Raw genomic sequence first — 15,319 nt, 5'->3', positions numbered from 1 at the left:
GTCATTAGGGAAATGCAAATCAAAACAACCCTGAGATTTCATCTTATACCAGTCAGAATGGCTAAGATTAAAAATTCAGGAGACAGCAGGTGTTGGAGAGGGTGTGGAGAAAGAGGAACACTCCTCCACTGCTGGTGGGGATGCAAATTGGTACAACCACTCTGGAAATCAGTCTGGTGGTTCCTCTGAAAACTGGGCACCTCACTTCCAGAAGATCCTGCTATACCACTCCTGGGCATATACCCAGAGGATTCCCCACCATGTAATAAGGATACATGCTCTACTATGTTCATAGCAGCCCTATTTATAATTGCCAGATTCTGGAAAGAACCCAGGTATCCCTCAACAGAAGAGTGGATGCAAAAAATGTGGTATATCTACACAATGGAGTACTATTCAGCCATTAGAAACAATGAATTCATGAAATTCTTAGGCAAATGGATGGAGCTAGAGAACATCATACTAAGTGAGGTAACCCTGACTCAAAAGGTGAATCATGGTATGCACTCACTAATAAGTGGATATTAACCTAGAAAACTGGAATACCCAAAACATAATCCACACATCAAATGAGGTACAAGAAGAAAGTAGGAGTTGACCCTTGTTCTGGAAAGACTCAGTGAAGCAGTATTCGGCAAAACCAGAACGTGGAAGTGGGAAGGGGTGGGTGGGAGGACAGGGGGAGAGAAGGGGGCTAACGGGACTTTTGGGGAGGGGGGGCTAGAAAAGGGGAAATCATTTGAAATGTAAATAAAAAATTATATCGAATAAAAAAAAAGATTTTTCATTCCTCCTGGAACTTATAAAGACACTTTTTTAGGATTTTGCATTGACCTCTAGACAGGGAAATAAGTATTTACTCCATTACATATTGACAACATATTCTAAAACTTAGGATGCACAATTTGACTGGCTTAGGAAATAATAAAAATGTCTCATTGTAGATATTTCTACACACATGAAGGGGCATTACCTCCCAAGGGAAGACTACCATTTTTTCTCCATTAGCATATCTTTGTATCTGTATTTGCTGAAGATTCATCTCATGGAGACTGTAGGCAACAGCATACATGGCATTATATATATTGTAACTCTCTTCACTCATGACTGGATCAAAAAGGTATTTTGGCAATAACTCCAAAGAAGCATTGGCTTGGCAGTTTTCAGAAAGTTGACAATCAAACTCAGAAAATGAGCACTTGAAGAATAAAAACCAAAACTTAGGAAGATAATTGTCTTCTGGGTATTTATAGGGATTAACTGTTGTAATAAAATTTGTAAACTCAATCATCTCTTCATGGTGATGTGAAAAAATGAAACTTCCATGAAATGAGTCTACCATGAAATAATCAGAATGGATGTCAACATCCCACTGAGAGTTTAAGACCCAGACTTTCCAAGTCACTAACAACTGTGCAATATGTCTCATTAAACCTTGTAAAGAAACAATGTCACCACAAATAATCATCACATTTGCTGATGATTCCTGAACAGTCTCCAGACTTTTCCATAATGCATTTGAAAATGAATTCCAGACGCCAGGGATCATTTGCACAAAGGCTATACAGATGCTATTTCTCTCCATAACGTCTCTCAAGTCAGACAGAATCTGTGTCCCTCTGTGGTCATCTGGGATGATCAGACCAACCCAGGACCAGCTGAAATGAAGCATCAAAGAGACTATGGCAAGAGACAGAAATGTGTCGTTGGGGGCCATCTGATAGACATAGTTAAACTGACCTTGGTTATTTAAAATAGAATCAAAAGGCCCAAAAGTGAGCTGCAGAAAAACAAAATTGGATACAAGGGAAAGAAGATTGGCATCAAACACCATCTCAGTCTTGAATCAAAAGATGGAAAGAGTCAATATGAAAATGGTTTTATCATGTTTTAAAGACAACACCATTACAGAGTTTTCCTGCTAAATTATGGACAGGTCTCCAGTTTAAATAACCTAGATGGTCTCATCCTCCTATCCTTCACTTATATTTCAAGTACTAAAATTACATATGTGCCTTCATAGCTTCCTTTGATAGCAGACTAACTCAAGTGCCCTATTTTACATTATCTGACACCTATGACATCAACAAAGGATTTCAGACATAGTTCCCACACACCACTCCTTACCTGAGGTATTTTGTAGAGTTGTAACAGTGTCCCAATGTGAGCAGATGTTGACCATGATGTTCCTGTGAGGGCAGCAGGTGACTTACTCTTATTCTTACAGCTATAATTAGGTACAGCGTATGGCAACATTGTGAGCCAAGTGAGAGGACCTTCAAGAATAGATTTTTCAGTAAATCGAACATTATAGAAATCAAAGCCCAAAGTTATGTTGGGTAGAAGATGAGGGTTTCTGTTGATCTCCTCAATGGCAAATAACAGGGCCAGAAGAAACTGGTAGTTTTTGAATTTATACCTGCACAGATTTCATGAAATTACACAGGAAGAAGAAATAGACCATACATCTTTACTGTTTTGTTTTATCACTTTTTCATGATTCAAATGCCAATGTTCCTACAAAATCATTATTTTAATCTTTTCTCATTAATGGCTAAAATTAGAATTGTCAGTTTAAGTAGATAGGATTAAGTAAGATCTACAGTGTTAACATTCATTATGATTTGGGGGAATCTAATTTCATTTTTTTGTTTGTTTTTTGTTTTTTGTTTTTTGTTTTTTTTTGTTTTGTTTTTTTTATTCGATATAATTTATTTACATTTCAAATGATTTCCCCTTTTCTAGCCCCCCACTCCCCGAAAGTCCCTTAAGTCCCCTTCTCTTTCCCTGTCCTCCCACCCACCCCTTCCCACTTCCCTGTTCTGGTTTTGCCGAATACTGTTTCACTGAGTCTCTCCAGAACCAGGGGCCAGTCCTGCTTTCTCCTTGTACCTCATTTGATGTGTGGATTATGTTTTGGGTATTCCAGTTTTCTAGGTTAATATCCACTTATTAGTGAGTGCATACCATGAGTCACCTTTTGAGTCTGGGTTACCTCACTTAGTATGATGTTCTCTAGCTCCATCCATTTGCCTAAGAATTTCATGAATTCATTGTTTCTAATGGCTGAATAGTACTCCATTGTGTAGATATACCACATTTTTTGTATCCACTCTTCTGTTGAGGGATACCTGGGTTCTTTCCAGCATCTGGCAATTATAAATAGGGCTGCTATGAACATAGTAGAGCATGTATCCTTATTACATGGTGGGGAATCCTCTGGGTATATGCCCAGGAGTGGTATAGCAGGATCTTCTGGAAGTGAGGTGCCCAGTTTTCTGAGGAACCGCCAGACTGATTTCCAGAGTGGTTGTACCAATTTGCAGCCCCACCAGCAGTGGAGGAGTGTTCCTCTTTCTCCACACCCTCTCCAACACCTGCTGTCTCCTGAATTTTTAATCTTAGCCATTCTGACTGGTGTAAGATGAAATCTCAGGGTTGTTTTGATTTGCATTTCCCTAATGACTAATGAAGTTGAGCATTTTTTGAGATGCTTCTCCGCCATCCGAAGTTCTTCCGGTGTGAATTCTTTGTTTAACTCTGTACCCCATTTTTAATAGGGTTGTTCAATGCAATCCACTACATAAACAAACTCAAAGAACAAAACCACATGGTCATTTCATTGGATGCTGAAAAAGCATTTGACAAAATTCAGCATCTAATTTCTTATTATGTTGCTTTATTTCTCATTTATGTGTGGTAAAATTTAAAAAGACATGTTCATGAATAAAGAATTAGGTTCCGAGAAAGCGTCATGTATCTTGGTATCTTGATGTTGGCCTTTTAGGCTCTACCTGTAAATGTGACTTTTATTTCTTTGGTGTAATTATCATCTTTGAGGCTTTCTGCTGAGTAAGCTCAGCCTTTCTGGTCCTTTAGGAACAGTGATTGCCTAGTTCAACTCAGCTGTTCTGGCTCAAACTCCTCTTCAAGCTGAGTGATTCAGTCCGACTTCTCTTGGCTTCTCACTGAGTTGCTCTTCTTCTGCTCAAACTAATTCTCTCAGTCTGTTCTTATCTTCTGGATTCATCTCATTTTTTAGCTTGTTCTTTCTTCACCTGTTCTAGATTATTCTCTCTGCAACCTATCTCTGTTAAACTGCCCCTGTAAAGACGGCCTCTGAGCGCCACAACCTGAACTGTAATGAACTCCACGCCATTGAATTGCCTCTTACACAACCAAACTGAGTGGCTAGAACTCAGAGACCTCTATGCCTCTGTCTCCTGAGTACTGGAATTAATTCCACCACACCTGAATGGATGTAAACTTTTTTTTTTCTTGAAATGTGCTGTCTACCAGGCTGACCTTGAACTCAAGGGGGATTTTCCTGCCTCTGCATCTCAAGGGCTGGATTAATTCGTATGACTCCACACCCAAATTTATTTTATCTTTTTGTGTATTTATGAGCTGTTTGTTTTACTTATGTGAATGTGAGTCTGTCTCTGTGAAGGTACAGGTTCATGAGTCTCAATAACTGTGAGTGAAAGATAATACCCACGATCAAAACTAACCACATTATTTCACACAGTATCTCCCAATCATTTGTTTAGATATTGACTGACTGACTGATTACTTGACTGATTGTGACAGAGTCTGACCATGTAGCACTGACTGGCATGGTACACTTATGTAAATCCAATCTGGCCTTGAAATCACTAAGATCCTTTCTATCTCTCTGCTTCCACTGCTGTGAAGAAGAGAGCACCTATCACCTGACCCCACATTATTTTCAGTACATAAGCCTGGCACTCTGGCCACCAAACATTTAGGGAGTCACATCTTCTTGTTTGTACCTTCCATATGATCATTCGATTATAAGAGTACATTCATGTGTGTTGGGAGACTTTCACTCAGGCACTTATACTTGCACTCACCTTAAACGCGTTTCACTTTATACTAACTCATTGTTTGCAATTAATTTTAATATTTTATTTTTTGTTTTCAGAGAAATTTTATTATTTAATTTTTCAAATTATTCATTAAATTATTTATACTTCAATTGCTGCTACCCCTTAAGTCCCACTCAAGGGCTTCAATTCTCTGCAGGATTAGTCAAATCCTCTCTCATTGAGGCCATCCATGGCAGCTTTATTTTCTGTTTAACTTCTATAGGTCTATGGTGTGTATGGGTTTTCTGAACTTTTGCCTAATAACCACTTCTCAGAAAGTACATGACCTGCCCTTTTGTATCAGGGTTATCTCATTCTGGATGTTTTCTAATTCCATCCATTTGCCTGCCCACTCTCACCTATGAACATATCAGTGAACATAACTCTGTTTAGAAACTAAACAGAGAAATAGCAAAATTAACAGAGGTTATGATTCAAAAAGCATATATCTATAGAACATTTCACCCAAACACAAAAGAATGTACCTTCTTCTCAGCACCACATGGAATCTTCTTCAAGATTGACCATCTAATTGGTCACAAAGCAAACCTCAACAGATACAAGATTAAAATAACCCCATGCATCTTATCAGATCTTCATGGATTATTTCTGGACTTCTATAACAACAGAAACATCAGAAAGCCTCCATATTCATGAAAACTTAGCAACCCTAAATTAAACGTATTTCTATAACCAACTGCAGAACAATTCACTAAATATAACCTTAAAGAAACTGTTTTATGAATAGCACACTGACACTCAATGAAATGCTATTTTCCATCATTCAGAGAATAAGTTGTTTTCACACCATGTTATTACAAGACAGGTCAAGAGCTGTCTTATCAACCACATAGGAAGACCAACAAAGTTAGCTAACCTGGACCACTGAGAGCTCTCAGAGACTGATCCACCAACCAAACAGCAGATATGGGCTGGACCAAGGCCCTCATCACATATGTAGCAGATGTACAGCTCAGTCTCTGTCTGGGTACCCCAACAACTGAAGATTGTCCCTAAAGCTATTTCCTGACTGTGGAAAATGTTACATAATAGGGCTGTTTTGTATGGCCTCATGGGAAGAAGATACATCTACCTCTACAGAGAGTTGATGTAACAAGAAGGAGGATAGCAGGGTGTGGGGCGGGTGTGTGGTGGGGTGGGTGGGGTGGGGAAATTGTCACTCTTTCAGAGAAAATGGAAGCGGGAGATAGACTCTGTGAGGGGAGTAGGAGGTGGGCAGCATTTGAGAGGTAATTAAATTAATTAAAAAGAAAGCAAAATACCATACATCTTTCATAGTCATTACCTAGAATATATATCAAGAATATACAAAATTAGATCTAGCAAAACTTGATTTTAAGACTCCAATTCTCATGATAGTACAGACTTAAATTATGGAACATGGAGAAATAGACTTGCTACTTAAATGGGCTTTCAATTTTTCCTGGTTAGACTCATTGTGCTGAAAGATGGTATGCATGCTATCAAGGAAAATAAAATTAAAATAACCATTACTCTCACCAATCTGTGATACATGAGAGATAAAGTAATAAATGGTCTTGTATGATATGCCCTCTGCTACAAAAATAGGCACATGCTATATGTGGAAACAACCTTTGTCTAATTTGATATAAGGGTCCCTCCATGGTATGGAACACATGCTTGTAATGGCCAAGTGTCTGTGACTAGATGAATCATAGATCCAAGCAGTGAACTTAATAATCTTATTCTGCTAAATGGACACAGTATGAAATTAACTCCCAGTGATGTATCGCAGTAGCAATGGATTAGCTGCATTCCTCAACTTTTTTAAGTTTTTTTTTCAATAGATGGCAAATTACAAAGAAAGCAATCAGTAATCATAACACAAAGAGTAATAGACTATAAAGTGTCTGGTCATAAACAGAGCTTGTACATTACATCCCTCCCAACAAGGCTGAGAGATCATAGCTAAAGAGAACTCAAAAAAAAAAAAAAGAAAGAAAAGAAAAGAAAAAAGATAAGGTCCGACTGATGGGACTTTCGGGGAGTGGGGGTCCAGAAAAGCGGAAATCATTTGAAATGTAAATAAATATATCAATAAATTAAAAAAAAAAGATAAGGTCCAAAGGTTGCAGATAACCTTGAGGAAAACATATTTTCTGTCCACAACAGGGTAGTTGCACATTTGAACTCAATGATTATGAAGGGATGTGCAGGACCATGTGTGGCCAAAGAAGACAAAATAGCAGTATGGAGAAGGAGGTGGGCAGAAAATCTCACCACCAGCTGAGATGCTGTCAAGGTTTGATAGTTATCGGGAGAAAGATAGTCAGTTCTTCATTCTTGAGGTAAACAACACTCAAGGGACGTCACCAATTACAATATACTTAGTGAACATAAATTGAACTAAAGTGAAAAAAATAAAAGAAATGCAAATAGTTGGGTAGGGAGGTAAGGGTAGAGAGAGTAATTATAGGAGGATGTGTTGGTGTGCATGCATATGCTCAAAATATTTTGGATGAAATTTTTCAAAAATTAATAATTTTAAGTGCCAAAATACAACAAAATTTATGTCTAATAGATAGGTCATCCATCAGGATTGTGAAAAAAATGAAAAATAAATAGTTTTGGCCATTGGATAGTATACATTCAAATGCATATGTATCTATATATATTTATAATGGTGAGTGTCATTTTGACAACTTTAAGCATATAAACAAAGGTGTACAAACACATTATGGTGTACCATCATTACTATATATTTCATAATAAAGCTGAAGAAAGGCTCCAAGCTTCCAAACACAAAGCAATGATGGAGATGGAAACTTTCTAATGGAGATTTCATCCACTTTTTAGATTCATGTTTGACAACACATAGTATGTCACAAACATGTACAATTCCTATATGATAACAAAAACTGTGTTTAAAATTGAACACAGTTTTATTTGATTCTTACTCATTGGATCCTTACAGTGAGTTTGTATTCTACTTTCTATAAGGTGTATATGAACATGTTTAATATCTTTCTTTTATAACCAAAACATTTTTAATTTTTACTCTTATATCCCCATCCATCAAAATTTATGCCCTACTCCTCTCTCTGTCTTTACAATACAAACAAGCAAAAATTTAAAAGCAGCAAATCATTATTTCAAGATAAACAGGGAAGACATTTTATGGGGCATGCCATTAATCCCAGCACTCAAAGGACTAAGGTAGCCTAATATAATTGAGAGTTTCATGATAACCAGGCCTACACAAGAAAATCCTGTCTCAAGAAAAGAAAGGAAGTACAAAATAATGAAAGAAAGGGAAGAATTTTACATATAATTATTACATAATATAATATTAATATAATATATTATATTATAACATATATAATCCTCTCTTTTCTTTCATTATATATGTTGTACACACACACACACACACACACACACACACATATATATATATATATATATATATATATATATATATATATATATGTTGTACAAATATATATGTAGAGAGAGAGAGAAAGAAAGAGAGAGAGAGAGAAAGAGAGAGAGTAAAACATTTAGTTGGAAATGGTAGAACATGCTTATAATCCCAGCACAGGAGGCAGAAGGAGATGGATACCTTTGAGTTGATTGATCTACATAGTAAGGTCCAGGACTGTCAGGGCTATAAAAAGTCAGAGAGGACTTGTTTCTAAAATGAAACAGTAAAAATAATAACACAGTGAAATAGAAAATGAAATACACAAACGCACACACAAACACACACACAAACACCTAAACAGTTTTGTGGAGTATAAGCTTTTTGATGATTTTTAAAATTCAACAATTGTCTCCCTTTTCATTTCTGATTTTGTTGACTTAGGTACTGTCTCTCTGCCCTTTAGTTAGTTGGGCTAAGGGTTTATCTATCTTGTTGATTTTTCTCAACGAACCAACTTTGGTTTTGTTGATTCTTTATATCATTCTCTTTGATTCTAATTGTTTGATTTATTTCCTGAAGTTTGATTATTTCCTACAGTCTATATCTGGATGTGTTTTCTTCTTTTTGTTCTAGAGTTGTCTGGTATACGGTTAATTTGCTACTGTAGGATCTCTGAAATTTCTTTATAAAGACACTTAGTGCTATGAATTTTCCTCTTAGCAGTGCTTTCGTTGTGTCCCATAAGTTTGTATATGCTGTGTTTTTATTTTCATTCAATCCTAGAAAGTCTTTAATTTCTTTCTTTATTTCTTCCCTGACCAAGTTATCGTTGAGTAGAGAGTTGTTTAGTTTCCAAGAGTATATGGGCTTTCTGTTATTACTGAAGTTTAGCCTTAGTTTGTGGTGATATGATAGGATTCATTTAATGATTTCAATCTTCTTATATTTGTTGAGGCTTCTTTTCTGTCCAATTAAATGGCCAGTTTTGGAGAAGGTACCATGACATGCTAAGAAAAAGGTATATTCTTTTGTTTACTGTGAAATATTCTGTATATATCTGTTAAATTCATTTGGTTCATAACTTCTATGAGTTTCATTTTGTCTCTGTTTAGTTTCTGGTTCAATAACCTGTCCTTTGGTGAGACTGGGATGCAGACATCTGCAGCTCTTATTGTGTAAGGCCCAATATGTGTTGTGAGCTTCAGTAAAGTTTCTTTTATGAATGTGGGTGTCCGTGCATTTGGGGCATTTAGGTTCAGAATTGAGATTTCATCTTGGTGGATTGTTCCTTTGATGAATATGAAGGGTCCTTCCCCACCTATTTTGGTAATTTTGGTTGAAAGTCTATTTTATTGGATATTAGAATGACTTATCACAGGATACTGTCAGTAGGACAAAATGGCAACTTAGAAATTAGGAAAAGATCTTCACTAACTCTACATCTGATAGAGGGCTAATATCCAAAATACATAAAGAACCCAAGAAGTTATACTCCAAAAAACCAATAACCCAATGAAAAATGGGTACAGAGCTAAATAAAAATTCTCAACAAAGGAATCTCAAGTGGCCTAGAAGTACTTAAAGAAATCTTCAACATCCTTAGTCATCAGGGAAATGCAAGTCAAAAAGACCCTGAGATTTCACCTTACACCAGTCAGAATAGATAAGATCAAAAACTGAAGCAACTGTTCACTGACAAGGATGTGGAGAAAGAGAAATACTCCTCCATGTTCCTTTTTTCTACCATGTACAAACTGGTACAACCATTCTGGAAACAACCTGGAAGTTCCTCAGAAAATGGGAATACTTTTATGTGAAGATGCTGCTATAATCCTGTGAATATAATAACCAAAAGATATTCCACCCTACTGAAATGACAAGTATTCCACTATGTTCAGAGCAGCCATGTTTGTAATGTAGTATTACACAATGGAATAATATTCAGCTTTCAAAAATGAGGACATTATGAATTTTGCAGCCAAATGGGTAAAACTAGAAAATATGATCCTGAGTGAGGTAACCCAGTCAGATCCAAAAGGACATCCATGATATGTACTCACTGGTAAGTCAATATTAGTCAAAAAGTTTAGAATACCCACAATACAATTCACAGATAGTAGGAAGCTTAATAAGAAAGAAAGCCCAGGTGTTGATACCTCAATCCCATTTAGAAGGGGGAACAAAATAATCATGGGAAGGCAGAGGGAGAGAGCAAACTGGGAGGACAGGAGAGGGGGCAGGATCAGGTATGGAGCAGACAGGAAAGATAGAGGGCCAGGAGAATGAATAGAAATATGCAGCAGTGTGGAGTAGAGGGATGGGAGAACTTCTAGAAAGTCCAAGAGACCTGGGATGTGAGAAGCTACCAGGACTCAGTTGAGATAATATTATCTGAAATGTCCACAAGTGGGGAGATGGAACCTGAAGAGACCACCTCCATTATATAGACATTGCCCATGCTGAGGCAGGGGGCTACTCACCCATCTTCAAAAAATTTATCCCAGATTTTTTTCTTGTTCCTTTCTATAGGAAATTCAGGGACAAAAAAATGGAGCAGAGACTGAAAGAAAGGCCACCCAGTGACTGGCCCAACATGGGATCCATCTCATACCTGCATACCAAACCCAAAAACTATTACTGATGCCAAATTGTGCTTGCAGACAGGTTCCTGGCATGGCTGTCCTCTGAGAAGTTCTATGAGAAACCGACTGAGACAAATGCACATACTTATAGTCTTCTATTGAATTGAGGTTGGGGACCCATATAGAAGGACTAGGGGAAGTTAGGGGAAGGACTAAAGGAGCTGAAGGGAATTGAAACTCTGTAGGAAGAATGACAGTGTCAACTAGCCTGAAACCCTCAGAGCTCCCAGAGACTAAGCCAAAAACCAAGAAGCATACACGGAGTGCTCTGGGGTCCAGGGCACACTTGTAGCAGAGGACTGCCTTGTTTGGCCTCAATGGGAGAGGGTGTGCTTAAACCCCTGGAAAGTTGATGCCCCAAGGAAAAGTGATGTGGCTGGAGGTGGCGGGGTATGGTGGGGGAGCACCCTTTCTGAGGAAGGGAGAAGAGGGGATAGAGTGAAGAAGTTCTGATCCATACATCCTTTAAGTAAAAAATTATCTGAAGCCAAAAATGATTAATTGTGGGCTGTTGAGATGGCTCAGCAGTTAAGAGCACTGACTGCTCTTCTGAAGGTCCTGAGTTCAAATCCCAGTAACCACTTGGTAGCTCACAGCCATCCGTAATGAGATCTGATGCTCTCTTCAGGAGTGTCTGAAGACAGATCCAGTGTACTCACATATAATAAATGAATCTTTAAAAAATGAATAATTGTACTTACTGTAAGTGAATATCCTTGAAATAGTATGGGTCCTTTATATCAGGAACCTTGTTGCCTGTGTAGTAAATATGAAGAGAGAAAAATGCACCAATATTCACATCTCCTTTAACATGAAAATCTTGCTTGATTGTTGTATAGCAGTTACTGTTAGTAACGGCACACACAGTATTAGGATTATACAAGATCACCAAAATAAAAATCCAGAACATCTTATTAATATATGTATAGGTCCTGTCATAGTGGATACATATCTAATGATGTTCATCAGGTCTATATTCAACTCAAGTATTTATAAAATCGTGTGCTTCTAACTTTTTTAGTGAGTGTAATTGTCTCACTATTTACCTCATGTTCTTACATCACTGTCATTGATAATTCTGAAACTCTTCCCTCAGGCTCTGCATCTGATGCCCTGTGCTCTGCCTAAAAACAAATTGGAAAATATGTTTTAGATTGTCCTCTGTATCCCCAGGCACTGTGGTTTCTGCCAAGAAAACAGACAGAAAGATCTCCGGGATCAATATCCCAGTTGGGGTGTTTGGACCAAGTTTGAGTCCTGATACTTTTCCTAGGAAAACAATTTCAGCTCATGAAAATATTCTACGCCAGAGATTTCCATGGTAAGAGAAACCCTGAAAATGCTCATGCCATTCACACACAAACGAAATAAGTGGCCCATGCCCTTTCAAACTAAAAACAGTCAGTGGACTGTGTTCTCCCTATTGACTGTAAGTGTCTCAGAAATTTCTTCTATGATACATTTATATCTGAAGAACAATATGATGTGTGCATCCAAAACAGTCATCTAATTTTGCATGTTGGAAAGTCAATAGTCCTGCAGCATTGCTCATTTCCAAACTATTTACTTAATTTCACTGCAAAATTCATGTCCTCCGTTGAAAGGACTGAGTTAACTAAAGCCAGGATGACTCCATAACAGGCTGCAAACTGTCAATTTGGGAGACTATGCCTAAGTTTCTGTTTCCCAGAACTAAAAGCATCCAAAACAACTCAATTCCAGTAAAAAAAAAAAAAAAAAAAAAAAAAAAAAAAAAAAAAAACACCTGTCATGGGCAGCCAACCAGGAGTTATCAGGAGCTGCCTCATTACCTTAGCCTAAGCCAAGTATATTTAATCCACAGAAGTCCCCAAAGATGATCCCCATGACCTTTATTCTAACACTTTCTAAACTCTTAGAATGTATCACACAAAGCAGAACATGGAATGAAATCTTAGGAATTTCCAGAAAACAAATAGTCAAGCTTTAAATCTGTCTTCCCAATGCATACCAAAAGTAATACCTGTTATGCATAATGGACAGTGATATTATAAGCAACACAGCTACCTATGACCAGAGCTGTAGCATCTCTCCCTCCAGAGGGAATCCACATTGAGTGATCCTCAACAACAACTAAGGTGCTGTGATTATAAAAAGAGAAAGAGGTGTGAGGGAGGTATGGAGGTAGGGGGTGCCTCAGTGGGCCCGTGTCAAGGCATCTCTTCCCCCTGAGGGACCACACACATTATAGTATAGTATAGAATAGAGTTTATTTAGGGCATGGGGAGGGGAGTTAAGAGAAGAGCAGAGACAGAGAAAGGTAGAGAGAAGGAGAGAGTAGAAAAGTAGAGGCTGGCCATGACCACATAGAGAGAGGGGGGAAGGGAAGAGCTCAAGAGGGCAGGAGACAAAAGAGAGAGACAAGAGAGTAAGAGGCAAGAGAGACAGGAGGGGACAAGAATTCTCAACGGACAATCCCAAAGTCTGAGAGACAAAGAAATGTTCATCATTATAAGCCATTATGGATATGCAAATGAAAAATACTTTATTTTATGTCATACATGTAAGAATAGTTAAAAATCAATGATATAATCATTGCTCATATTAGAATATAGAGCAAGTGTGCCACCCATCTACTTATTGTAGGAGTCCAAACTAGTACAGTCAATAGGGAGAGAAATCAATATCATCATTCCTCAGGAAACTGGGAACCCATCTACCTGAAGATCCAGCTATACCTGTCTTGGGCATATATGCAAAAGGTACGCCAGTCATCAAAGAACAAGGACACATACTCAACTATGTTCATAGCAACTTTATTTATAGTAGTCAGAACCTAAAAATAACTTAGATTTCCCATAGCTAAAGGATAAAGAAAATGTGATACTTTTACAAAATGGTGTAACCCAACCACTAAAAATATGACAATATGAAATGAAGGAATGACAACAGGCTAATGAATGCAACTAGAAAAAAAACTCATCCTAAATGAGGTAACTCAGACCTAGAATGACAGCGATTGTATATATTCCTTGATGATTCAATATTAGTTCTTTGGAAAACTTCAACATAGCTACACTCCACAGACCCAGAAAGGTTATGTAAGGAGAAAAGATTTAGTGGGAACACATGACATGCCTCATTGTGTAAAGGGGGAATAGAATAGAATCTCAGGGTAGACTGAAGTTAATAGGAAAAGAAGTGGTAAAGATCATTTGGAGGGGGATGTAGGGAGAGAATATAATACAGGGAGAAAGAGCTGGAATTACGGAGCATTAATAGGTTAGTTGTGGAATATAGTGCACTGGAAACTTTCAGGGAACTATGTAGGTGATCCTACTGACCACTCCTACAGAGGGAGGACAGTCTGAAGTGGCCATCCTTTAGAGCAAGCAAGGCTTTTGTGTTGGGAACTGGTTACACTTTATTGAGCTGTTGGCCAAGGAGTTCTGTAAATAATCCATGCTGAATACAGGAAAAACATTTTGGTCTCTGCAAATTGATCATATTGCTGTATTATTGTGGACAATTTCCACACAAGTCAATAAATGTGAAAATCAAGCAGGTACAGGCTTAGACCCTTCACCCTGTGTTATAGTATCTCTGTGGGAAAAAGGTCCTCTACAGACCACAGAAACTAAACCTGGACAAAATACAAGCTACAAAATCCTCCACCTACTCTCTCCAGCCTGTAAAATGTGCTGAGGCCAGTTGGTAACAAACTTTTTTGAGTGGCCAACCAACATTTGGTTTACCTTGAGCTAAACCCAATCCTGACATTGCCTGGGTGTTGAGAAACCACACAGAGACTTGCATGGCAAAAGAGGGGGGGGGGGGACTTGAATGGGTCTCAGCCAGGTTCTCTGCTTATATGTTATGGCTATTATCTTGATGATTTGTGTAACCCTAACACTAGAAGGTGGTATGACTCTGAATTCTTTGTTCTATCTTGGTATTCTTTTCTTCCTACTGGCTTGCATGTCCAGCCTCTAGATTGCTTTCAAAATTCCTTTTCTATCTTGTTTTGTTCTGTTTCACTCTCCTCTCTCTTTTTTCTTTTTTCTTGGATATTTTCTTTATTTATATTTCAAATGTTATTCCCTTTCCTTATTTCTCCTCCTAAAACCCCCTTTTTTATTCCCCCTCCCCCTGATCACTAACCCACTCACTCCTGCTTCCCTGACCTGGCACTCCCTATCTTGGAGCAATGAGCCTTCATAGGTCCAAGGACCTCTCCTCTCACTGATGTCCAACCAGGCTCTGCTACCCATGTGGCTGGAGCCATGGGTCCCTCTTTGGTTGGTGGTTAAGTCCCTGGGAGCTCTGGGGTTACTGGTTGGTTCATACTGTTCTTCCTCCTATGGGACTGCAAACCCGTTCCTTGAGTCCTTTCTCTAGCTCCTCTG

General features: G+C 38.1%; 1 protein-coding gene across 1 annotated transcript in view; it reads right to left on the bottom strand.

Annotated features, from left to right (window-relative positions):
- Positions 1 to 11,844, bottom strand: part of LOC127673878 (vomeronasal type-2 receptor 116-like) — a 44,762-nt gene extending 32,918 nt beyond the window's left edge. The window contains exons 1-3 of the mRNA XM_052169625.1: positions 11,636 to 11,844; positions 2,128 to 2,419; positions 974 to 1,780 (exon numbers count right to left, since the gene is read on the bottom strand). Of these exons, the coding sequence (XP_052025585.1) occupies positions 974 to 1,780; positions 2,128 to 2,419; positions 11,636 to 11,844 (1,308 nt within the window). The remainder of the gene's footprint in view (positions 1 to 973; positions 1,781 to 2,127; positions 2,420 to 11,635) is intronic.
- Positions 11,845 to 15,319: the final 3,475 nt, after the last annotated feature.

Source organism: Apodemus sylvaticus, chromosome 23 (genome assembly GCF_947179515.1).
Source record: "Apodemus sylvaticus chromosome 23, mApoSyl1.1, whole genome shotgun sequence".
Classification (NCBI taxonomy): domain Eukaryota; kingdom Metazoa; phylum Chordata; class Mammalia; order Rodentia; family Muridae; genus Apodemus; species Apodemus sylvaticus.
This window is presented reverse-complemented; position numbering and strand designations above follow the sequence as displayed.